General features: G+C 36.2%; 2 protein-coding genes across 4 annotated transcripts in view; one reads left to right on the top strand and one right to left on the bottom strand.

Annotated features, from left to right (window-relative positions):
- LOC123564990 (protein canopy 4-like) overlaps positions 1–8,926 on the top strand; it is a 32,846-nt gene extending 23,920 nt beyond the window's left edge. For both annotated transcript variants that reach the window (XM_045358964.2, XM_045358962.2), the window contains exon 7: positions 2,571–8,926. In XM_045358964.2, the coding sequence (XP_045214899.2) occupies positions 2,571–2,611 (41 nt within the window). In that variant the 3' untranslated portion in view covers positions 2,612–8,926. The remainder of the gene's footprint in view (positions 1–2,570) is intronic.
- A 1,806-nt stretch (positions 8,927–10,732) lies between these two features.
- Positions 10,733–26,481, bottom strand: LOC123564989 (enoyl-CoA delta isomerase 1, mitochondrial-like). 2 transcript variants are annotated; one of them, XM_045358960.2, is made up of 8 exons: positions 26,343–26,481; positions 24,206–24,341; positions 22,942–23,069; positions 22,057–22,203; positions 21,183–21,278; positions 17,201–17,220; positions 13,720–13,898; positions 10,733–11,977 (listed from the first exon to the last, which is right to left on the bottom strand). In XM_045358960.2, the coding sequence occupies exons 2-8, from the start codon at positions 24,327–24,329 to the stop codon at positions 11,805–11,807; spliced, it is 867 nt and encodes a 288-aa protein (XP_045214895.1). In that variant the 5' UTR covers positions 24,330–24,341; positions 26,343–26,481; the 3' UTR covers positions 10,733–11,804. The 2 variants fall into 2 exon arrangements, with proteins under 2 accessions (XP_045214895.1, XP_045214896.1); XM_045358961.2 differs by having other exon boundaries at positions 26,378–26,447.
- Between the last annotated feature and the right edge of the window lie 410 nt (positions 26,482–26,891).

Below are 26,891 nucleotides of genomic sequence, written 5' to 3'. Positions count from 1 at the left end.
ATCAAAATCAGCAAACAGACCACACACTATGTAAAAACGTCATCAATCGGTGTACACTGTGTGCATATTTATACAGCAGATCGAAACTGAAAGTTAAAGAAATTAAAACTTTCATAATTTCTACTTGAGTCTTTGCACTTGCAAAATTTTGTGAGCTTGGGCAAAAGTCAATTGCATTTCTCATAATGTACTCGCATTTTGCGTGCATGCGAGCTTAAATTCGAACTCTGATTTTCACTTGTAGCTATGCCACTCAAGAAAAAATTGCATCTGGTGTTCATGAGTGAAAGATATTTCAGTCATACATTGACTTTTAACTCCACTATTCAGAGAATAGGGGGGCTATTCTACTCGCCCCAGTGTTGGCGTCGGCGTGACCTTTCTATGTTAAAGTTTTTCGGCAACCTTTGTTTTTCTGTCATATCTTTGTTACTATTGCATATATTTTACTGTAACATCACATAAACATTGTCCAGCATACAAACAAAGTATATGCAGGGTCTTGGCCCATTATACATAAGGTCAAGGTCACCAAGGTGTTATACTTGGATTATTTGTAAGGTTGAAGTTTTTCGGCAACCTTTGTTTTTCTGTCATATCTTTGTTACTATTGCTTATATCTTACTGTAACTTCACGTTAACATTGTCCAGTATACTTACAAAGCATATGCAGGGGCTGGGCCCATTATACCCAAGGTCAAGGTCACCAAGGTGTTATATTTGGGTTATTTTTAAGGTTAAAGTTTTTCAGCAACCTTTGCTTTTCTGTCATATCTTTGTTACGATTGCTTATATCTTACTGTAAGTTCACTTAAACATTGTCCATCATACAAACAAAGTATATGCAGGGGATGGGCCCATTATACCAAAAGTCAAGGTCACAAAGTTGTTATACTTGGAATTATTTTGAAATTCATGTTAAATTTTTTTGAAAGCTTTGTTTATAGACATATCTTTGGTACTTTAAAAGATAATGACTTGAAATTAAAAATGTTTCTTTATAATCATCATCTGCATGTGTGGTTACAATCCCCATAACTGTCATTGTATTTTTGACGGAATTATGCCCCTTTCATACTTAATGTTTTTTGGCAATCTTCGCTTTCTGGATATAACTTAAGTACAATATAAGATAAGACCTGAAACTTAAAATGTATCTTTATCATCATCATCTGCATGTGTGGTAACAATCCCCATAACTCTGATTTGTATTTTTGACCAGATTATGCCTCTTTCATACTTAAATTTTTGACAAACTTCGTTTTCTGGACATAACTTTGGTACTGTATAAAATAATGATTTGAAACTCAAAATATATCTTTACCATCATTATCTGCATTTGTGGTAACAATCCCAATAACTCTAAATTGTGTTCTTGACAGAATTATGCCCCTTGGTGTATCTTCCTTTTAAAAGTAGAGGTCTTTTATTGAGATATATATTCATTTTCCTTCAAATCGCCGAATAGTGGAGCACACGCTGTCTTACGGACAGCTCTTGGTAATTTTTTTTTTCCAACATGTTTTGAAAATGAAGCAATTTTGTTATTGTAAAATAAAGAAGCCTTAACCTTAGCCTGCTGGTGGCAAGTGATTCTGCCTTTGCGACCAGTGCAGCACTGTTCACTGTTCGCTTTTCAGTCAATAGATTTTTGGTGAACACCCCTTTGAATAGTAAGTGGTAATGCCCAAATGGGTGATGGAGAAGTCCATTTTAGAAATTCAGCAGGGTAAAGGTTAAGGTTATGTCAGTCAGTCTGTTAGTTTTCTGGAAATTATAATATTATGCATTAAGTTACAAGATAATATATGCTTATAACCTTGTAAATTTTCATAAGATATAACAGGTCTGAAATTTTCATAAGAACGAAGAGCAAAACCTCATTTAATCTTGGCCTTGTTGTTTGAAACTTTTATCAGCTGTTAAACTAACTGCCGGTTAAATTTTGATTGAAAATACTAGACTTGGAGGGAAACACTAGTATGGTGTTTTGATTTTATTGTAAAGATTTTTCAGTGTTCATAATTCTTACCTCATACAATTGTTTTTCTATTAATCTTCTGAAGTGTTGAAAAATAACATTAGCTTAATCGCCTGTTAAAGTTTCGAACAACTGGGCCCAGATAAGATTTTATTTGATCTGAGTGAAGACACTTTATCCACTCCTCAGTGAATAAGCATCAGGGTGAGAGTAGTACCGGGTTTTTCAAGTTACTGCCTGTTTTGATATGAGCCGCCCCATGAGAAAACCAACATAGTGGCTTTGCGACCAGCATGGATCCAGACCAGCCTGCGCATCAGTGCAGTCTGGTCAGGATCCATGCTGTTCGCTTTCAAAGTCTATTGCAATTAGTGAAACTGTTAGTGAACAGGATGGATCCTGACCAGACTGCGCTGATGTGCAGGCTGGTCTGGATCCATGCTTGTCACAAAGCCACTATGTTGGTTATCTCATGGCACTCCTTAATTATCATTGTGTTGATGATTAAGTCATGAAATCCAATTTTTTGACAGTTTTTGGACTGTTTTGAAGTGTATACTGAAGTTTGTTATATTGATGTTATTTTCAGGTAAAGTGAAAGGTGAAACAGAAGAACACACAGAATTATGATCTTGGCTACAGTAGATGCACAGTTCTTATTTAAATGATGTAAAGGATACAAAGCAAGGAGAAGTGGGGGAGGGTGTTTTTTTTTTCTTTATATTAATTTGCTGTTGTCAGAATTTGAAATTCTCTTAATAGAATCTTGTTTGCCATAGGTATTATTAAATCCAAAGTTTATTTGATTTTGTCTATTTGAGACAGTTTCTTGTATATTTTGTATATGTAATTATAAATACCCACCGATTTTTATATGCCTATTTTGGAAAATCTTGTATATTATGTGATGGAGAATGTGCCTATCTGCTTGTCTGTCCATCTGTCTGTCATATTTGGCCCTCAAATTTGGTGTTGGACCACAACTTAATAAATATTAAAGGAACTGACAATAAACGTGGCATATAGGTAGGTGGTGCTATACAGAACGCCGGAAGGTTGGTAGATCAAAGATCAAGGTGACAAATGGAGCTCAAAGGTCAAATTTTTTCTTTGTATTTCGTAACAGGAGCATAAATTAATAACTATTCAAGGTATTAATATATGGCAGTCAGACGACATACAGGGTGCATGAATTAGGTCAGACGGTCAAAGGTCAAGGTCACAGCAAGGTCAAATCTGTCTGTCATATTTTGTGCCCAGAGCATAACTTGATAACTATTCAAGATGTACACTGCGAACTTGGCATATAGGTAGATGGTGCTGAGATGATGTACATAGTGCATGAACTTGGGCTGTAAGTCACAAATTGAGTTCAGATCTGTCCTTTGTGTTTTGTGTAAAGAGCACGACTTCAAAACAGGTAAAGGTATTGACTTTATACTTGGAAATCTTACAAAGTATAGTATGATGTCATGTTTTTAGCCCACCATTCAAATCACTCTGCATCCGTGGTCTTTCGTCCTTCCGTCCGTTAACAATTTCTCGTTATCGCATCTCCTCAGAAACTTAACTGGGGGGATTTTGACAAAACTTTGTCAGAATGATGTATTGGTACCCTAGTTGTGTCCCCCTGAAAATCAGACTGGTTCAACGCTTTTTGAGTGAGTTATGGCCCTTTCTTTATTTTTATAATTTACATAGATTTATATAGGGAAAAACTTTGAAAATCTTCTTGTCCAAAACCACAGAGCCTAGGGCTATGATATTTGGTATGTAGCATCGTCTAGTGGTCTTCTACCAAGATTATTCAAATTATTTCTCTTGGTTCAAATATGGCCCCGCCCCGGGGGTCACATGGTTTATATAGACTTATATAGAGAAAAACTGAAAAATCTCTTGTCCAAAGCCACTGGGCCTAGGGTTTTGATATTTTGTATGTGACATCATCTAGTGGTCTTCTACTAAGATTGTTCAAATTATTCCCCTAGGGTCAAATATGGCCCCACCCAGGGGGTCACATGGTTCATATAGACTTATATAGGGAACAGCTTTTAAAATCTTCTTGTCAATAACCTACAACATTAAAATTTGGACCACATGTATAGTTTTGAGTGGCAAGATGAACCTTGACATGAGTTGACCTTGATTTTGACCTAGTGACCTACTTCCACATTTCTCAAGCTACAGTCTTCAAATTTGAAGCACATGCATAGTTTTGTACACCGAAATGAACTTTGACCTAGATATTGATCTAGTGACCTCCTTTCACATTTCTCAAGCTACAGCTTTCAAATTTGGACCACATGCATAGACCACATGCACAGTGTTGTGTACCGAAATGAAATTTGACCTTGATTTTGACCTTGAGCTAGTCTTGAAATTTGGAACATTAAAAAATGGCTCAATGGTGGGTGCCAAGATCACTGTGATCTCTTGTTTATCACGTCTTGTTGTTATAGAGGGAACTTTCCTAATTTCTGCTTCTCTTACCATGAATTAAAGCCACATACATTCCAAGAACTGGTTCAAAGACCAGTTTTAAATCTGTATAATGGATTTCAAAAGCTATTGTCAAAAGGTAAAAAGCTACAACCTCCATATAAAAACCCTCGTAGCCATTCAGTTGCAATTTAAAATTGATACTTAAATGTGTCCAGAAATCTTAAGATGCTTTCATTCCATTGGTGCTATTTTCTGTATGAAAAATATTCATGGAAACAGTTTATCTCGTTTTACAGTTTGAATCTGTCATACAGATTATAGTGGGTATTTGATTGTCAGTATATTTAGTAATTTGCATGTTGTTGTTTTTTAATTGATTGGTGCACTGTGAAATCATTATTATTGATGGAGTTGGGGACTGGTTTGTGCAAATCACTGAAACTAAACACGTTTATCCCAGTGCTAGTATAAAGTCCCTATTCTTTTCAATCCATAAAATGTACAGAGCTCAAATTAATTTTGTATCAAAATCGCAGGTTTGAGCAAAACCACAAAATCAAATGATTTCACTGTACATGATATTTATATGTTGTATTATTTTTGTAAAAAAATATTACTATATTGTAGAAGTAGTTAAACTATAGTTGTTTTTGATATGAAGATTTTTATCTATGTGTAATACAAAATTTGTTTTCATCTAAAAATTATTAATATAATTATGGTGTTTGGTTGTCAGAGCTGTTCAACATACTATTATTTTCTTTGATCTTTCTAAAAAGAAATCTCTGATGAAGATATTATGTAAAATCAGTGTTGCTTGTTGGTGTTACGGTCATATCATACAGGTCACTTGTTGTCTTTAGCACTATTTTGGGCATCTAGAATTTCCGTTTGTGCCATGTTTGTTTCTGTTTTTGTTGTCCATTGTACTGTAAACACATTTATTCATGTTAAAATGCAAGAAGTCATTCTGTTTCATAATGTGTCATAGTTAGTTTCTTACACTTAGGACAGAGGGTATGAAATACAACCTTCATCAAGAAAGAGAGTGTGCATTGTTTCCGACCTCTGTTTCTTAACACTAAAGACATCACGTTATAGCCTATACTTTTTCTATGCAGTTATTAATAGGTTAGCCTCCTAACCCTTAGCCTGCTAAATTTCTATAATGAACTTGTCCATCTTTGAATTTGGACAGCACCACTAACTGTTAAAAGGGGTGCTTACCAAAAAGATACTGACTGAATAGCATGGATGTGCAGGCTGATCATGATCTACACTGTTTGCAAAGACAGAACCAATCGTGTCCAGCATGCTAAGGATTAATAATGTTCTTCATAGTGAAGATGTTGACATGTGCATGTTGCACATTCTACATAAATAATTTATGTATATCGGACAATTTTAAAATGTTGGATAGATACAGTATATTAGTATGGCAAAAGTTGTAGATGTTTCATTTTGTAGCATTTCCAGGTTGAAAAAAAAGTATTATTTAATTGACAAGATGTTGCAGTATGTGCTTTTGCTTGTTAGATCACCTGTCACATAGTGACAAGGTGAGCTTTTGTGATCGCGCAGCGTCCGTCGTCCGTCCGTGCGTGCGTAAACTTTTGCTTGTGACCACTCTAGAGGTTACATTTTTCATGGGATCTTTATGAAAGTTGGTCAGAATGTTCACCTTGATGATATCTAGGTCAAGTTCGAAACTGGGTCACGTGCAATAAAAAACTAGGTCAGTAGGTCTGAAAATAGAAAAACCTTGTGACCTCTCTAGAGGTCATATTTTTCAATGGATCATCATGAAAATTGGAAAGAATGTTCACCTTGATGATATCTAGGTCAAGTTCGAAACTGGGTCACGTCCGGTCCAAAACTAGGTCAGTAGGTCAAATAATAGAAAAACCTTGTGACCTCTCTAGAGGTCATATTTTTCATGGGATCTGCATGAAAATTGGTCAGATTGTTCACCTTGATGATATCTAGGTCAGGTTCGAAACTGGGTCAACTGCGGTCATAAACTAGGTCAGTAGGTCAAATAATAGAAAATCCTTGTGACCTCTCTAGAGGTCATATTTTTCATGGGATCTGCATGAAAAATAGTCAGAATGTTCATCTTGATGATATCTAGGTCAAGCTTGAAACTGGGTCACGTCCAGTCCAAAACTAGGTCAGTAGGTCAAATAATAGAATATCCTTGTGACCTCTGTAGAGGCCGTATTTTTCATGGGATCTGCATGAAAATTGATCAGAATGTTCATCTTGATGATATCTAGGTCAAGTTCGAAACTTGGTCAACTGCGGTCAAAACTAGGTCAGTAGGTCAAATAATAGAAAATCCTTGTGACCTCTCTAGAGGTAATATTTTTCATGGGATCTGCATGAAAATTGGTCAGAATGTTCATCTTGATGATATCTAGGTCAAGTTCGAAACTGGGTCACGTCCGCTCCAAAACTAGGTCAGTAGGTCAAATAATAGAAAAACCTTGTGACCTCTCTAGAGGTCATATTTTTCATGGGATCTGCATGAAAATTGGTCAGAATGTTCATCTTGATAATATCTAGGTCAAGTTTGAAACTGGGTCACATGAGGTCATAAACTAGGTCAGTAGGTCAAATAATAAAAAAACCTTGTGACCACTCTATAGGCCATATTTTTCATGGGATCTGTATGAAAGTTGGTCTGAATGTTCATCTTGATGATATCTAGGTCAAGTTTGAAACCGGGTCAACTGCGGTCAAAAACTAGGTCACTAGGTCTAAACATAGAAAAACCTTTTGACCTTTTTAGAGGCCATATTTTTCAACGGATCTTCATGGAAATTGGTGAGAACGTTCACCTTGATGATATCTAGGTCAAGGTCGAAACTGGGTCACGTGCGGTCAAAAACTAGGTCAGTAGGTTTAAAAATAGAAAAACCTTGTGACCTCTCTGGAGGCCATATTTTTCATGAGGTCTTCATGAAAATTGGTGAGAATGTTCACCTTGATGATATCTAGGTCAAGTACAAAACTGGGTCACATGCCTTTAAAAACTAGGTCATTATGTAAAATAATAGCAAAACCTTGTGACCTCTCTATAGGCCATATTTTTCGATGGATCTTCATAAAAATTGGTCAGAATTTTTATCTTGATAATATCTAGGTCAAGTTCAGAACTAGGTCACATGAGCTCAAAAACTAGGTCACTATGTCAAATAATAGAAAAAATGACGTCATACTCAGTTCATGTGGGGACAGGTGAGCGATTCAGGACCATCATGGTCCTCTTGTTTTTACTTAACCTTTAGCCTGCTGGCAGCAAGTGATTCTGCCTTTGCGGCCAGTGCAGACCAAGATCAGCCAGCACATCCGTGCAGTGGTGTCAGTAAATTTTCAGTGAATACCCTTTGAGTAATAAATGGTATTGCCCAAATTGAATGATGGACTAGTCCATTTTAGAAATTTAGCAGGGTAAAGATTTAACTTAATTGATTTTGATTGTCACTAGATCATCAACTTAAAACTGTATTGCACATATATATATGAAGTAAATGCAAAAGAACATGCCACTTGTTCCTTTGACTACTCGGAATGTTCTGCAGATGCTGCAAGTCGATCGAGTTAAACAGAATAGTGTTCTGGAATGTTTGGAAGGTATGCAGATTGTTCTTAATAAAATTAAGTGCAGACAGAACAGTCACATGGTAAATATTTGAGACAATGGAAAAGCAGGTCTTGTTCCTAGGTTATCTCAATAGGGCTGGGTACCAGAGCAGAACAGAATACTATTTCATTCCTTTGACAATAAGAAGACTGCTGCTTGCTGCTAATTCTGAGAATGTTGTTGACAGAAGTTGGCCTACCCATTTAACTCGATGGGGAAAGGCTTATGTTTTCTTTGATTATTTGATTAAAGACTTTGTGTCTGAAGTCATTTCACCCTCTACCTTTGATTTATGTGGTGAAGTTGTCAGTTACTTGCAGGGAACACAGAAGTACTGATACAAAATCAATGTTATGTTAACTTACTGCCATTATAGAACTGAAATACTGTTGAAAAACAGTGCTTAACCCCAAACAAACAGTTGTAAGCCAAAAGAATATTTCTTTAGCTGGACTTCTTTCGTTTTCTATTGTTATGTATCATTATTCTCATTTTGATTTTTTCCCCTTTCAGTATGATATTTACAGCATACACTGACCATTTATTTGTATGTTATGTATAAATGTTATTTTAAATGGTTATAAAAGATCTCTGTTAAAAGCTTTTGAATTCATTTTCTTTGAAGTTAAGAGTGTATTTTGACAATCACAAAGCAGCTAACATTAAATTTAGCATACCGTAAAACAAAATTAAAGAGATTGATTTTGTAAGGAAAGAAGGTTAAGAATGTGTAAAACAAAGAAATTGATAAATCCGTTACTGTGGATATGATTGAAACTTCAAAAATTTATAGGTGTATTGTATTTCTTAAATTTTATGTGTTTTTATTTTAATAAAATTCTTGTGAAAGAAACCTATGCTTTCTGGGTTTTTTTTGTTGATAAAAGGCAAAATATGGTTGAAAACGTCAGATACCCATGTGTTTCTTAGATCATGTCAGACATTGTATACATGCAGCTGTGCATTTCTTAGATTTTCTGAGAAACATCAGATAGTTGTGTGTTTCAGATAATGTAGAACATCAAATAGCCAGGTGTTTCTTAGATTTGCTTAGAAAAATACATAGAACATCAGGTAGGTGTGTGTTTCTTAGAACACGATCAACATTAAATAGTTGTGTGTTTCTTAGTGAAAAATAACTTTGTGTTTCTTAGATAATGTAGACATTCAGATAGCCCTGTGTCTTACATAACATAAAACAGTTAACTGTGTTTCCTAGAATACATAGATGATAATAACTGTGTGTTTCCTAAATAACAAAATATTAGATAGCTGTTTCTTAGATATCAAAGAATTTCAGATAGCTGTTTGTTTCTTAGATAACGTAAAACATCAGATGTGTTTCTTATATTATGTAGAACATTAGATAACTGTGTGTTTCTGAGAGAGCATAAAACATCAGATAAATGTATATTCCTTAGAATATGTAGAACATTAGAAATCTGTTTCTTAGATAGCAAGAACTTCAGATACCTGTGTTTACTGTGTTATTTGAGTATATGGATATACTGTGTAGAGCATCTGCAATTTACTTGTCAGAGACTCCCAATATGTAAGAAACAAGAGCACTGCAATGCTGAGCAATATACGACCGAAGGTATGACCTTCGAGCCCTATGTGTGACCCTGACTTTGAAGTGAGCTATCTGAAACATGTGCTCTGCACGTCGTCTGTATGTGAAGAACATTTATGCAAAGTTTCTTTAAAATCCAAGCAGTTCAAGAGTTAGAGGGGAAACAAAATCCCCTAGCAGAAATTTTCAGGTTTTTCTGAATTTTTAACTCACTCTGCCATGTGTGACCTTGACCTTGAAGCAAGCCATCCAAAACTCGTGCTCTGCACATTGTCTCGATGTGGTCAACATTTGTGTCAAGTTTCTTTGAAATTCTTCTAGGGGTTCAAGAGTTACAGAGCGGCGCATAAAAAGTAAAATTCTATTCTGTTTGGTCGAATTTTTCCAGTACTAATTAAGAAGCCCACTGCCCCCTCTCCCACTCCCACACACACAAGTGGTTGGGGTTTATAGGAATTGTCTCCGTCCATCAGTAACAATTGTGTCCGCTCCATATAACAAAAACCCTTGAAAGTTTTTCATAAAACTTGGGTCGAACGATCACACCTCAAAGATGATATGCAGAACTCTGGAGTCTGCCATGTTGGCTCATGTCAAGGTTACAACAAATGTTCGAGCCTTCAATTTCCTGTCCCCTCCTTTTCTGCTAAACCACTTAAGGATTTTCTTGAAACTTTAGTCAAGTGTTCACCTTGTTGAGATGGTTTGCAAAACCCATGAGTCAGCCATGCAGGCTCAAGGTCAAGGTCACTATGAAATATACTAATCAACGTCAATGCTTCCATCCAATACCATCAACTCATAGCAGCAGCGGGGGATATAGCTGTCTTTCAGACTGCCGTGTTGGTTCTCTGTGAGTAGAAACCTAACTAAACAGGAATAATAGTTGGAAAATGATTGCAAAATCCAGATAAACATTTTCCTCAGCAATAGATTGTTCAAAATGAGAACCTCTTAAATCGATATTCTTAGACCCACCACATACTTATATAATCATGTGGAAACCAAAATATATTCTAGACATAAAATTTCAACAAAAGGTAATTCATACCTATTTTGGGAAAGATTTTAAAAACATATGGTTACAGAATTATTTTGAATAATTTATTATAAATTTCATTATACTTCGTAATATTAATACATATATGTTATTTAAAAATAAGATTCTGTTTATACACTTTCTGGTACTACCATGATAGAATTACAGTTCTTTCTGAATGCCATGTGCTAACAATATGTAAGTGGGCCATCCACATGAAATTGCAAATCGATGGTTTAACCTTTAGCCTGCTAACTTTCTAAAATGGACTGGTCCAGCTTTCAATTTGGGCAGTACCATTTATTAATTGAAAGGGTGTTCACTGAAAATTTACTTACTGAATAGCGAATAGTGCAGACCATGATCAGCCTGCACAGATGTGCAGGCTTATCTTGGTCTGCACTGGTCGCTAAGGCAAAATCACTTGCCGCTAGCAATCTAAGTTTTAAACAACATGAATATTCAATAAATGTAAACATGTACTATAAATGTTCAATAGACTTTCTAAATTGTTTGACGAAATATTATAAAACACTGGCCCATTAGAATCAATTGTTAATATAAAACATTATTTGGTGTCATGTAACAGTTTTCAACTTAAATCTTGATGCAATAACATAATAACTAGCAACATCAAAACAAAACAAATATGGTAAACAGCTTGTATACTGATATGAAAGAAACACATTATGGAAGTGCTGGTACTTCGTATTGAAAAATGAAAATGCTAGCTTGTCGAGCGATATATTGGCTACTGCTTAAATAATAAACTTTAGGGATATTGGCTAACTGATTTGTACACGTGAATAGTTAACTCTTCTTAGAGATGAGCAAACAATTTTCATGGGAAGTGGACTGGCATGAAGTGTACATGTTATAACAAATTTTGCACAGTAAATCAGCAATTCATACTATCTGTCATTCAAAATGTACCAAAATCTATCAAGCGACCATTCTATTAAGAGACCACCTTTGGTTGTCGCTTGTGTGGTCTGTTGACACAATACCCTTCAGAAAATATTTGTCAACACATTTCAACATATTTTTCATTAAAACATCAAATCAATTGACTTAATCACTGCACCATTTATCACAACTCTTATTATCCTGTATGTTTTATCATTCATTTCTTAGCTGCCTTGTTTTTCATCTGTTCCAGATAAAATCCCAAAGCTTTTTGAACTGAATCTTTGGTAATAAAGTTTACGAAATGTTCAATATCTTCTTCTCTCCTGGCCAGAAGTTTATCCACTTTTGCTTTCTTCATCTGTGTCTTTGTCAACTGTCTGGCAAAGTCTAGCAAAGAAACAGAAAATCTTGCATAAAAATTTAATCAACTTTAAATACAATTTCTTTATCACCAGCAATTACTATGGAAGAAATGAGGTGATGCATGAAAATACTAGAGCTGCTTTTGAGAGAAGCGCAAGTCTCCCACAACTGCCTAATCATCTGAATAGTAGTATATGAGTCGACCTCAACTGCCTAATCATCTGACAGGCATAAATGACCCATATACTACTACTCACATTAGTAGTATATGAATCCTTTATGTCCCAAAGACCCGAGCGATTTTTGGTAATTCCAGGGCCATGATTCCGAAGTACCTGGGCCAATTTGGCTAGTAAGTGAACTTGGCTGATGACTTATTGGCAAACACATTTTGTTCAAGTTTTGGTGAAGATCGGATGAGAAATGTTCGACTTAAGAGTGCGGACAAGATTTGTGACAGACAAACGGATGGACAGATGTACAGACAGACAGGAGTAAATAAATATGTCTCCCACCACATAGTGGTGTGGGAGACATAATTATCGTATGTGTGCAAGACATACTATTTTCTGCTTACAACTTTACTGTTTCAAGTACAGATCTTCACTAGGTAATTTCTCGTGCATAAAAACAAACGCATGAAAAAGAATTTCAGGGTTTTTATGAATAAATCAAACTACTGGCAAGATGTCTCTGACATAATGTTTAGCCATTTGTATAAATGTATAAAGCGATAAACAATGTTGATGTAAGTATGGATAGTTGACTGTCTCCAATATATGATTTAACTATTACGGCTATTAAACTCAGTTGTTTTGTTTTTTGTTGTTGTTTTCGGTAAAGATAGATCCTTAGGACCACACCACAGCCATGTTTCAGCTGAATTATTGTAAATGTTAGTTTATTAGTGCCAAACAGTAATATACTATTAGTGACAATTCTAAATAAAACTTGTGGAAAACATCCCAGATTGCATCCTAAAAGATCCAAAATTAAAACTCGACAATATTTATTTATTTATTTGGGTCTTACGGCGCACCAACACAGTATAGGTTATATGGTGCCAAACAGGACTACAAATTTTGGTTTCACATCTCAACAAAACTTCCCCACCAACCACCCTATACTTTTAAAGGAAACAGATTCTCAATTCAAAGTCTGTTAGGCCCTCAAAAGATGTGTTTATGTATTGTGTACACAGAACTGAAGATCATGTGTGCATGGTAGTGTGCTGTGTGCACAACTTGGAAAAAATATTTAAACCAACTCCAGACTTACACACATTTTTGGGTTTTTCAAAATTTATCATAGTATTCAACTGCATTCAAGAACTGCCACTTTATTTTGCAAGATTTAGATATGAATTGGACATCATTTTAAAAGTCTTATATATGATCTTTTTAAACATTTTAGATATCTTCAATAATTTTATGACCAATATGTATTTTTCCCTGGGTAAAATTCTGGTACATGATTTTTTTTTCGAAATTATACAACATTTTACAACAGGCAGTTGCTTTTCAAATGAATACAAAGATACCGTGAAAGATTTATGGCAATTCATCAACAAATGAGCCGCGCCATGGGAAAACCAACATGGTGGCTTTGCGAACAGCATGGATCCTGACCAGACTGCACGGATGCGCAGGCTGGTGTGGATCCATGCTGGTCACAAAGCCACTATGTTGGTTTTCTCATGGCGCGGCTCAAATAAGTTATAAATGAGAACTAAAAATGCAGACCATATATCCTTATAACACACTTACCAGGTATTTTCAACCAACTCTTCATCTCATTTTGAGCTTTTTCAATGATAATTTCAGGTGTAACTACTTCATCTACCAAACCAACTTCAAAAGCTTGCTCTGTAGTCATCATTAACCCTTTCTGACATGCCTTCTCTGTCTGTCGATATCCAATTACACCTTCCATAGAATCTACAAACCTACAATTACATTACATTTTTATCTATTAGATTATTTAGAAAGCATTTTAAAGACAACATGCATCTGCTTTTTTCTTTAATCTGTCAAGTTTTACAAAGACATTCATTTATTAATAACGATAAATGCTGGTAAATATGGCACAGGACAGATAAAACACTTTTCTGTATTAAACAAGTTTGAAGGTTCTGGATCAAGTGGTTCTAAAATTATTGGGTGCAAACCATTTTAAAGGTTCATGTCCCTGTGGCACTGACTTTTGACCTCTTAACTCAAACAAGAAGGCCATGATGGCCCTATATATTGCTCACCAGAGTTGATCTGGCCTACTGACCTAGTTTTTGACCCCACATGACCAAGAGTTGAACTTGACCTAAATATCATCAAGACAAACATTCTGACTAAATTTCATAAAGATTTGGTTACAACTGTGGCCTCAAAGAGTGTTCACAAGCTTTTCCTTTGATTTGACCGGTGACCTAGTTTTTGACCCAACATGCCCCAGATTCGAACTTGACCTATAGATTATCAAAACAAACATTCTGACTAATTCTCATGAGTTTCAAATTGTGGTCTCTAGAGTGTTGAAAAGATGTTTCTTTGATCTGGCCTAGTGACCTAGTTTTTGACCCCACATGACCCAGATTCAAACTTGAACTAGAAATTATTAAGACAAACATTCTGACCCAGTTTCATAAAGATTGAGTCACAAATGTGGCCTCTAAAGTGTTCACAAGCTTTTCCTTTGATCTGACCAGGTGACCTAGTTTTTGAACCCACATGACCCAGATTCAAACTTGACCTAGAAATCATCAAGCAAAACTTTCTGACTAAATTTCATAAATATTGGGTCACAACTGTGGCCTCTAGAGTGTTCACAAGCTTTTCCTTTGATTTGACCAGGTAACCTAGTTTTCAATCCAACATGACCCACTTTCAAACTTGACCTAGAGATCATCAGGACTAACATTCTGACCAAGTTTCATAAAGATTGGGTCACAAATGTGGTCTCTAGAGTATTCACAAGCTTTTCCATTGATCTGACCTACTGACCTAGTTTTTGACCCAACATGACCCAGATTCAAATTTGACCTAGAGATCATCAATACTAACATTCTGATCGTTTCATAAAGACTGGGTCACAAATGTGGTCTCTAGAGTGTTCACAAGCTATTCCTCTGATCTGATTTACTGACCTAGTTTTTGACCCCACATGACCCAGTTCGAACCTGACCTAGAGATCATCAAGACAAACGTTCTGACCAAGTTTCATAAAGATTAAGTCACAAATGTGGTCTCTAGAGTGCTCACAAGCTTTTCCTTTGATCTGATCTTCTTACCTAGTTTTTGATCCCACATGACCCAGTTTCGTACTTGACCACGAGATCATCAAGACTAACATTCTGACCAAGTTTCATAAAGATTGGGTCAAAAATGTGGTAGAGTGTTCACAAGCTTTTCCATTGATCTGACCTACTGACCTAGTTTTTGACCCAACATGACCTAGATTCAAATTTGACCTAGAGATCATCAATACTAACATTCTGATCGTTTCATAAAGACTGCGTCACAAATGTGGTCTCTAGAGTGTTCACAAGCTATTCCTTTGATCTGATTTACTGACCTAGTTTTTGACGCCACATGACCCAGTTTCGAACCTGACCTAGAGATCATCAAGACAAACGTTCTGACCAAGTTTCGTAAAGATTAAGTCACAAATGTGGTCTCTAGAGTGTTCAAAAGCTTTTCCTTTGATCTGATCTTCTTACCCAGTTTTTGACCCCACATGACCCAGTTTCGTACTTGACCTAGAGATCATCAAGACTAACATTCTGACCAAGTTTCATAAAGATTGGGTCAAAAATGTGGTCTCTAGAGTGTTCACAAGCTTTTCCATTGATCTGACCTACTGACCTAGTTTTTGAAACAACATGACCCAGTTTCGTACTTGACCTAGAGATCCTCAAGACAAACATTCTGACCAAGTTTCATAAAGATTGGGTCAAAAATGTGGTCTCTAGAGTGTTCACAAGCTATTCCTTTGATCTGGTCTACTGACCTAGTTTTTGAACCCACATGACCCAGTTTCGAACTTGACCTAGAGATCATCAAGACAAAGGTTCTGACCAAGTTTCATAAAGATTAAGTCACAAATGTGGTCTCTAGAGTGTTCACAAGCTTTTCCTTCGATCTGATCTTCTTACCCAGTTTTTGACCCCACATGACCCAGTTTCGTAATTGACCTAGAGATCATCAAGACTAACATTCTGACCAAGTTTCATAAAGATTGGGTCAAAAATGTGGTCTCTAGAGTGTTCACAAGCTTTTCCATTGATCTGACCTACTGACCTAGTTTTTGAAACAACATGACCCAGTTTCGTACTTGACCTAGAGATCCTCAAGACAAACATTCTGACCAAGTTTCATAAAGATTGGGTCAAAAATGTGGTCTCTAGAGTGTTCACAAGCTATTCCTTTGATCTGATCTACTGATCTAGTTTTTGAACCCACATGACCCAGTTTCGAACTTGACCTAGAGATCATCAAGACTAACATTCTGACCAAGTTTCATAAAGATTGGGTCACAAATGTGGCCTCTAGAGTGTTTACAAGGCAAATGTTGATACATGACGGATGACGCACAACTGACGCCGGACAATGATTATTTATTTATTTATTTGTTGGATTTAACGTCGCACCGACACATGATATGTCATATGGCGACTTTCCAGCTTTACTGGTGGAGGAAGACCCCAGGTGCCCCTCCGTGCATTATTTCATCACGAGCGGGCACCTGGGTAGAACCGCCGACCTTCCGTAAGCCAGCTGGATGGCTTTCTCACATGAAGAATTCAATGCCCCGAGTGAGGCTCGAACCCACATCGATGAGGGGCAAGTGATTTGAAGTCAGCGACCTTGACCACTCGGCCACGGAGGCCCCGCCGGACAATGACCGGTCACAATAGTTCACCTTGAGCTAAAAACAATAGGGGTCATCTACATGAAATTTGAACATAATATATCTTTAAAGGCACTGACCTCCAGATTTGGCTTAAAATAACCTTTCTTTCAAATTGAAGTTTTGTCATATTATGAACACTAGAATATGAGTTTTTGTTTCTAAAATATTTTAAAAATTCCAAATCAAGAAAAACAGATGACCACGTCGGGAATCAAACCCCGTACCACCACCGCAATAAAGACATTTTCCAGTCAATTTAATTCCAGATATCTGAAAAAAAATTTTTTTTTGTTGTCGAACGATCTGGAGGCCAGTCCCTTAAAGGACAGCAGTTAAACTTACCAGAAAGGAGGAATAATGCCCTGAAAAAAAAGTAAATATATTTACGGTGACGGGTAATTAAAAGCCATATTGCTACAAGTACTTCTTGCAAATATCTTCTTCTCTCTGACTGAAACCAAACAAAAACAAGAGCTGCTGTCCGCAAGACAGCGCGCTCCACTATTCGGCGAATTGACAGTAAAATGAATATATGTCTCAATAAGAGTTCTCTACTTTTAAAAGGAAGATACACCAAGGGGCATAATTCTGTCAGGAACACAAATTAGAGTTATTGGGATTGTTACCACACATGCAGATGATGATGGTAAAGATATATTTTGAGTTTCAAGTCATTATCTTCTATTGTACTAAGTTATATCAAGAAAGCGAAGATTGCCAAAAAACATTAAGTATGAAAGGGGCATAATTCTGTCAAAAATACAATAAGAGTAATGGGGATTGTAACCACACATGCAGATGATGATAATAAACAAGAGGACCATGATGGTCCTGAATCGCTCACCTCTTCCCACATGATCAAGTTTTGAGTATGACGTCGTTTTTTCTATTATTTGACAAAGTGACCTAGTTTTTGAGCTCATGTGACCCAGTTTTGAACTTGGCCTAGATATTATCAAGATAAAAATTCTGACCAATTTTCATGAAAATCCATTGAAAAATATGGTCTCTAGAGAGGTCACAAGGTTTTTCTATTATTTGACCTATTGACCTAGTTTTTTAAAGGCACGTGACCCAGTTTCAAACTTGACCTAGATATCATCAAGGTGAACATTCTGACCAATTTTCATGAAGATCCATTCAAGGGTATGACCTCTAGAGAGGTCACATGGTTTTTCTATTTCAAGACCTACTGACCTAGTTTTTGATCGCAGTTAACCCAGTTTCAAACCTGACCTAGATATCATCAAGATAAACATTCAGACCAACTTTCATACAGATCCCATGAAAAATATGGCCTCTAGAGAGGTCACAAAGTTTTTTCATTATTTGACCTACTGACCTACTTTTTGATGGCACGTGACCCAATTTCGAATCTGACCTAGATATCATCAAGATGAACATTCTGACCAGTTTTTATGGAGATCCATTCACAAGTATGGCCTCTAGAGAGGTCACAAGGTTTTTCTATTTTTAGACCTACTGACCTAGTTTTTGACCGCACATGACCCTGTTTCCAACTGGACCTAGATATCATCAAGATGAACATTCAGACCAACTTTCATGTAGATCCATTGAAAAATATGGCCTTTAGAGAGGTCACAAGGTTTTTTCTATTATTTGACCTACTGACCTAGTTTTTGAGGGCACGTGACCCAGTTTCAAACTTGACCTAGATATCATCAAGGTGAACGTTCTGACCAATTTTCATGAAGATCCATTGAAAATTATGGCCTCTAGAGAGGTCACAAGGTTTTTCTATTTTTAGACCTACTGACCTAGTTTTTGAAGGCACGTGACCCACTTTCGAACTTGACCTAGATATCATCAAGATGAACATTCAGACCAACTTTCATACAGATCCGAAGGAAAATATGGCCTCTAGAGAGGTCACAATGTTTTCCTATTATTTGACCTACCGACCTAGTTTTTGATGGCACGTGACCCACTTTCGAACTTGACTTAGATATCATCAAGATGAACATTCTGACCAATTTTCATGAAGATTTCATGAAATATATGGCCTCTAGAGAGGTCACATGGTTTCTCTATTTTTAGACCTACTGACCTAGTTTTTTTTACCGCACGTGACCCAGTTTCAAACTGGACCTAGATATCATCAAGATGAAAATTCAGACCAACTTTCATACAGATCCCATGAAAAATATGGCCTTTAGAGAGGTCACAAGGTTTTTCTATTATTTGACCTACTGACCTAGTTTTTGATGGCACGTGACCCAGTTTCGAACCTGACCTAGATATCATCAAGGTGAACGTTCTGACCAATTTTCATGAAGATCTTGTGAAAAATATGGCCTCTAGAAAGGTCACAAGGTTTTTCTATTTTTTGACCTACTGACCTAGTTTTTGACCGCATGTGGCCCAGTTTCGAACATGACCTAGATATCATCAAGGTGAACATTCAGACCAACTTTCAAACAGATCCCATGAAAAATATGGCCTTTACAGAGGTCACAAGGTTTTTCTATTATTTGACCTACTGACCTAGTTTTTGACGGCACGTGACCCAGTTTCGAACTTGAACTAGATATCATCAAGATGAACATTCAGACCAACTTTCATACAGATCCCATGAAAAATATGGCCTTTACAGAGGTCACAAGGTTTTTCTATTATTTGACCTACTGACCCAGTTTTTGATGGCACGTGACCCAGTTTCTAACTTGACCTAGAATTTACCAAGATGAACATTCTGACATATTTTCATAAAGATCCCATGAAAAATGTGACCTCTAGAGATGTCACAAGGAAAAGTTTACGCACGGATGGACGGACGCACGCACGGACGACGGACGCTGCGCAATCACATAAGCTCACCTTGTCACTTTGTGACAGGTGAGCTAAAAAATGTTTTTAATTTCAAGTCATTATCTTTTAAAGTACCAAAGATATGTCTATAAACAAAGCTTTCAAAAAAATTTAACATGAAAATAATTCCAAGTATAACAACTTTGAGACCTTGACCTTAAGTATAATGGGCCCAGGCTCTGCACATACTTTGTATGCTGAAGTATAACACCTTGGTGACCTTGACCTTTGGTATAATGGGCCCAGCCCCTGCATATACTTTGTCTGCATGCTGGACAATGTTTATGTGACGTTACAGTAAGATATAAGCAATAGTAACAAAGATATGACAGAAAAACAAAGGTTACCGAAAAACTTTAACCAAGAAAGCTCAGGCCGACGACGGGGTGAGTAGAATAGCCATCCTATTCTCCGAATAGTGGAGCTAATGATACAAATCTTGTCTGCATCTCTTACTTTCTATGCTGCGACTAATATTTTCATATCATCTATGTACTAAATGATACTACATTGCATTAAGTAACATTCATAGTACTTAATATAAAACACATAGCCATTTTAATAGTAAGAATTTTCAGAGGCTAAAATCATTATTCATATACAGGTATCGTAATACTAAAACTAAATAAATGTTGCTTACTAAGTTACTATAATAATCTATAAATGCAATTTAAAGCAGTAAGTTTTAAGAAAATGGAAGCATACCTTAAAATGTTTTACTTTTAAGGAATCCAAACTAGCTTTAATCAGATCAAAGAGCTACAATGAACATTTTTTGTCTGTGCTTTACCTGATATTTTTTAAATCTAATAATATATCTATATACTGGCATTGGTAACTACAGTAAAGTAAAAGTAAAGTGTTTGTTTATTACAGTGTCACCCCTACTGAAAGGTCCAGCCAAGTTGGCTTATGAGACACCTACATACATTGAACAGCATTACTTCCTGATTCCTATATCTAATGCCAGCCACCAGGCAGGTCGGTAATCAGTAACCATTACTTAACTAGCTGGCGGCTCATCAACCGGTCTCTCTTCAGTAACAAGATCCGCCTCTGACAGGGCTCAACCTTTGACCTCCCAATTGTGGGGCAGGTGCCTTATCCATTAGGCCACCATAGCTCAGTCTATAATTGCCCGTAATGTATATGTGCTTTCATAATGTTATACTATTTTTTAGGTGGGGGTGGGCGGGGGCTAGCAGTGTTTTTCAACAGTATTTCAGTTATGTAACGGTGGGCAGATAACCTAAATAATATTCCTGGATTCTGTACCAGTACAAACCTGTTCTCTGCAAGTAACTGCCAACTTCCCCACATGAATCAGCAGTTGAGGATGACTGATTTCAGACAAAATATCTTTTATCAGATCGTCAAGGAGAACATGGGCCCGTCTGGGTATTGATGTCACAATCCATATATCTGCACTCTCCTTGCTGAGCTTAGTGGGCAGGGTTAATGCTTTAATAACCATGTATAAATTCAAAGTGCTTACCAATTGTGTTTCATTGAGTCCTATAGTGAAGTTCTGTACCATAACTCTGTAGTCACAACATGTAGCTAACAAACACCCACCAGCAGGACTGTGACCCTACAATATACCAACCTCTATATTCAGTTAATATTTTATCTGATCAATACTTATAGTCCAAATATGTTTCCTGTGCATGCTTGATACGAGATGTCAGCATTTTAACCTTTACAGGGCTAAATTTCTGAAATGAACAGATCCATCATTCAATTTGGGCAGTACCACTTAATATTGTGTTGATCTTAAATGTAAAACTAACAAATTTTCTTTTTAATATATTTTATAATTTTCAACAGCTGTCACCAAATTATACCCATTATACCAATGAAATGTCACATGCATTTTCAGATAACTTTTACAGTTTATTATGATGGATGTGTACATCTTTATGTTTTTGCAGGTATTTGTAGTAATACAGATAAAAATCTTACTGAAGTATATTTTGCAAAGAATGTTTCAATGTTTATAATTCATATTCTTTCACATTCAAGTCTAGTAACATACCGGTGAAAAATAAATATATGAGCCATGCCATGAGAAAACCAACATTGTTACTTTGCGACCAGCATGGATCCAGACCTGCCTGCGCATCCGCACAGTCTGGTCAAGATCCATAGTGTTCGCGAATGGTTTCTCTAATTGCAATAGACTTTGAAAGCAAACAGCATGGATCCTGACTAGACTGGATCCATGCTGGTCACAAAGCCACTATGTTGGTTTTCTCATGGTGCGGCTCATATTTTCATTGCAGAAAATATCAATTATCTTATTTCATTGATATAAATTTTCAATATTTCACCGAAAAGCATGAAATAAATATAATATTGCTAGTTCCTACATTGATAGCAGCAATAGTAATCAGCCTGGAGTTATACAGGTTAATCCAGACATTCTGTAGCATCCTCCAGAATTCTGTAAGGCGATCTCTCTGTGGGTTGTACATCTCCATTATGTCCAAACCAGCACAGAATATCTTGTTATTGCTCTGAAATAAACATTAATTTGTGAAATAACAGCAATGCCTCACAGAAACACTAAATTTCAGTTTATACATTATTATAATGTGTATTTTTTTACCAGAATGCCAAACAACTGGAATAAAACAAATTACTTAATAATTTTAAGCAAACGACTGTTACTGATGATATGTTGAATGGAATAATGAATAACTGATTATAATGGAAATTGAAATGAATGCCGTTTTTGTTCCAACGGCCCGCTGAAAAATGCCCTTATGATCCAACAGCACCATACCACTTTTAGGTCCTGGAAAAACACTTACATAACATTGTTCAGGACAATGCAACACGTGCGTATTCTATTATATTAACAGGTACAACCTGGCTGACTCCAAAATGTAACTAAATAGTGATATTTTTAACTAATTTTAAAGCTGTTCCTGATGTGTCTGTATCTGTAAAATGGTGCCCACTTACTTATATTCCTACTTTATGCACTAAATGTATGTAAACAAACACATTACATCTGCTACAAGATGAAACCAGAAAACCAGCTGTGAACTACTAGAAAACAAGAAGAGCTATAACTACCAAAATAGTGAACTCTTGTTTGCCTGCCTAGCTTGGTGTAACTTACACCCTTTCTTTGAAGTTTGAACACAACTGGTATAACTACTTCAGAAAAAAAAAAACTTAATGTATCTACTTGTTCCATCTCAGACTGCATTCTGTGGATGCTGATTCTGTAACTATGATGTACTTACTGATGTTAGTATAAGACCTCTGCAGGATTTATCATTTTCTAGTTTCTCCAATAGAATATTTATATCTGTCAAAAACTCTAGGTTGAGGCTGTTAACAGGAGGACGATTCATTTTTACAGTTGCAACACCTAAAAATATTTTAAATTTTCATTTATCAATAGTCTGAGTCTGAAGTTATCAGCACTATTTTATATCTTAAACTTACAGTAATCTTGATTAAAATGATTATCATAGACACTAGTTCCACAGAATTCATTAAATTTTACAATATCCACCAATTAGTATTGGTTTTTGATTTGCACAAAATTCACATTATCAAAATTTACAAAAAAAAATAAAAACTTAAACAAAATGTCATTTCAGTAGATATATCTTATGACCTTGACCTACTGGCCCCCCAAAACTTTAGGGGTCATCTACTCCATATTATGCCCTATCAAGCTATCAAGTTTGAAGGTTCTGGGTCAGATGGTTCTCAAGTTATTCAGATGAAAAGGCTTTCAAGGCTCAGGCCCCTATGACATTGACCTTTGACTTATTGACCCCAGAAATAATAGCAGCCATCTACTTCATATGCCCAATCATGCTATCAAGTTTTAAGTTTCTGGGTCAAATTGTTCTCAAGTTATTTGGTGGAAACCGGTTTTGAGGTTCAGGCCCCTGTGACCTTGACCTTTAACCTAATGACCCCCAAAACACCAGGGGTCATCTACTTTATAAGCCAAATCAAGCAATCAAGTTAAAATGTTCTGGGTCAAGTGGTTCTCAAGTTATTCACTCTACCAACGATGGACAGACCGACCAACAGGTGCACAGCAGTATATCCAAGCATCTTGGAAAGAGGTGTGGGGTGAAGGGTGAGGAGCATAAAAACTATTATCCAAATACCTATTCTTGGTAATCCTTTTTTGAAATCTTTAATAAAAATATGGTTAGATTTCACTACATGTTTTATCCACCAAGTATTAAGATCTTGTTTATCAATGCAAGATGAAAGCTCTTAACCCTTACCATGCTGGATATGGTTGATTCTGCCTTTGCGACCAGTGTAGATCATGATCAGCCTGCTAATCCATGCAGTCTGATCATGATTTGCAAAGTTCACCATTCAGTTAATATCTTTTTGGTAAGCACCCCTTTTAACAGTTAATGGTACTGTCCAAATTGAAAGATGGACAAGTTCATTATAGTAATTTAGCGTGGTTTGGGTTAATCAATTTAACTGTATCGAATGTTATCTTTTCAAATGATTTATTTCACAAACCTGTTTTAGTGTCCATGTCCACAAGTAATCTATCTGCAGCTGCAGACATACATCTCGCAGGTCCTGTAGTCTGACTTACTACTCTACGTAACAAAGGTGATGCAAACACACGTCTTATACTCATTGTTGCCAAGGGCTGCAATAAAAATGTCCTATGAACTATGACTGATACAATGCTCAGGTTTTTATTAACAAGAAGGCCATGATGACTCTAGATCCCTTACCAGATGATATATGACGATCATGTAGAAAATGTTGCCATAAGTCTTAAAGTGCAAATAAAGTTTCTTCATTATCTGACTTATACTCTAGTCTAAGACCCCAGGAAATCCAGTTCTGAACATAACCTAGATTTTAAGTCTTAAACTTGACCTAGACTTCACAAAGACAAACATTCTGCCACACGAAGATAAAGCAGATGATGTGGCCTCTTAAATGTTTACAAATTTTTTTAATATGATTTGATCTACTGACCTAGCTTATGACCCCAGTTTACCTAATTTTGAAAGTGACCTATACTTTATTCAAACAAACTTTCTGGCAAAGATTTATGACAATCAAGTCGAAAATGTAGTCTCTAATGTGATAATAAAAGAGATTTTTTCATGATTTGACCTAGTTTAAGACCTCAGATACCTATTTCAAACTTGACCAGATTTCACTGAGTTAAACTTTTTGAAAATAAGATAGAAAATAGGTCTCATAGACTGTTAATAAGGTTTTCCTATTAACTGACCTAATGACTTTGTAAAATTTCTGACCCCAGATGACCGATAAACTTTTCCGAGACTTTACTGAGGATAACATTCTGACCAAGTTTCATTACCACTGAGCCAAAATTATGACCTCTTAGAGTGTCAACAGTAAAATTGTTGACAACAGATGACTGACAACAGACACAGAGCAATCTTATTAACTCAACTTCAGCACTCTGTGCTTAGGTGAGCTTAAAACGTGGGTGATAAGCACTTTATGCTTAGGTGAGCTTAAAACGTGGGTGATAATCTAGCAATTAATCTATAACTGCCAAGTAGGAATTCCAAGCAGAAAGCTGTCAAGTAAGAAATAAAATATTTTTTTTTGGTTTTCATGTAAAATGAATGACAGTATAGGATTGGCAAATCCATGAATGGTGGTAGTGATTCATGTTTAATATGCCAATCCTATTATGTTTATTTATGTCGTTCATTTTGCAAGGACACTGAAAAAAAGGTTTCATTTCTTATATCTACATTATATTTCCTTTCTACTTGTAAAGAAGATTAAATGATAAACTGCACTCATTATGTTGTATTTAACATTAAAATCAGCTTCCAGGCCGTTCTGTTCACTAGACAGAACAACTGCGACGTTAGTCAAACTAATCCAACGTATACAGTTTGTTTTATATTGTGACTGGCTGCAAAAGTCAGAAATTAAAAAGCAGCCACTAAGTGACAGTAAGCTTGTCTTCCGTGGCTGCAAAAGTCAGAAATTAAAAAGCAGCCACTAAGCGACAGTAAGCTTGTCTACTGCGACGTCATATCTAAGGAACTATGCGGACGTCATCAAACAGCAGCCCAGTATCACTAAGCTGTGTTGACCTTACATTCACGCCTTTCCTTTTACTGTTAATATGAAATGAACTTCAAAATCTAAAATTTCAATGGAAAAGAATGGGACGAATGTAATTATTTACTTTCCGGGTTTGTATTTAATAAAGCGTAACTTTCTTATATCAAAGCAAACATCCCTTTTTCTTTTACTTTTTGAATTTCTACATTAGAAATTAAATTCTTTATAAGAATACAAGTCTCTGAAAATATGATTCCCCTGGAAATGTTGAAAAAATGTAAGGGATTCTGTCTCAACTGAAGAATATAGCCGAAATTTAGTGGTGTTCAACCTTCTAGTTCTACTTCCTGACCTCATTTATGTCCAGCCATTTGAAAAGTATATTATTTAGCAGTAGTTTCTTAGTGTTATGCTTAAGTTTGTGTACATTTTAAAGTCGTAACTACACGACATATTTGCCCTAGTTACAACCATCCCAATCCGATGCAGATTTACATCGCGAAAATAAGTGACAATTGAAAGAAAACTGTACTGTACAACATTTCCATTGGAAAGAGTGACAACAAATAGAAGTAAATATTACAATTTCTACGACTTCGCTATACACAGTTCTCTGACCGACTTGTTATCCCTTTAAATCGCTTTTTTCCTTGTTTATTTATATTTTTTCCAAGCGGATCTGTTTACAATGCGTAGACATACGAAGACGCACCCTACAGTCAGGAAATCGAACGCATCATACAGTTATAGGCGGTCCGTAGTAAGTAGGTGGAGCGATGATATTATGATAAAGTTGTCAGCGTTTGCGCGGTGGCAAGCAACAGCTAGAAACGTAAAAGACGTTTAAGGAGGTAGGTTACCTTCATATTCGTATGTGCGCATGTCCAACCGGAAGCTAACGTGACGATTTACGACGACGTTTACGACAAATTAAATGTGTTTGTATATTCATTCTCCTGAAAACAAATCATGGTCCTGCCTCCGATCTGATACTTTATGGTTTAATAATGCAGAAATAATGAATCAATTGCCGCAGAAACGCTTCAAAACAATGTTGCCTTAAAATGACGTCATTGACGTCATGACGTTACGTGTCAGTTACCGCGCAAAATTAATCGATTTTATCTTGAAA

The sequence above is a fragment of the Mercenaria mercenaria genome, chromosome 2, assembly GCF_021730395.1.
Source record: "Mercenaria mercenaria strain notata chromosome 2, MADL_Memer_1, whole genome shotgun sequence".
Taxonomy (NCBI): Eukaryota; Metazoa; Mollusca; class Bivalvia; order Venerida; family Veneridae; genus Mercenaria; species Mercenaria mercenaria.
The sequence above is the reverse complement of the archived record's forward strand: the minus strand, read 5'-3'. Positions and strand labels throughout refer to the sequence as shown.

Coding starts and splice junctions, on each gene's coding strand:
- LOC123564989 (XM_045358960.2), bottom strand. CDS start 24,329: ATGAGTATAAGACGTGTGTTTGCATCACCTTTGTTACGTAGAGTAGTA. Junction 21,279..22,056: donor TTACTATTGCTGCTATCAAT/GTAGGAACTAGC, acceptor GGTATATTGTAG/GGTCACAGTCCTGCTGGTGG. Junction 11,978..13,719: donor GAGTTGGTTGAAAATACCTG/GTAAGTGTGTTA, acceptor TTTCTTTGCTAG/ACTTTGCCAGACAGTTGACA.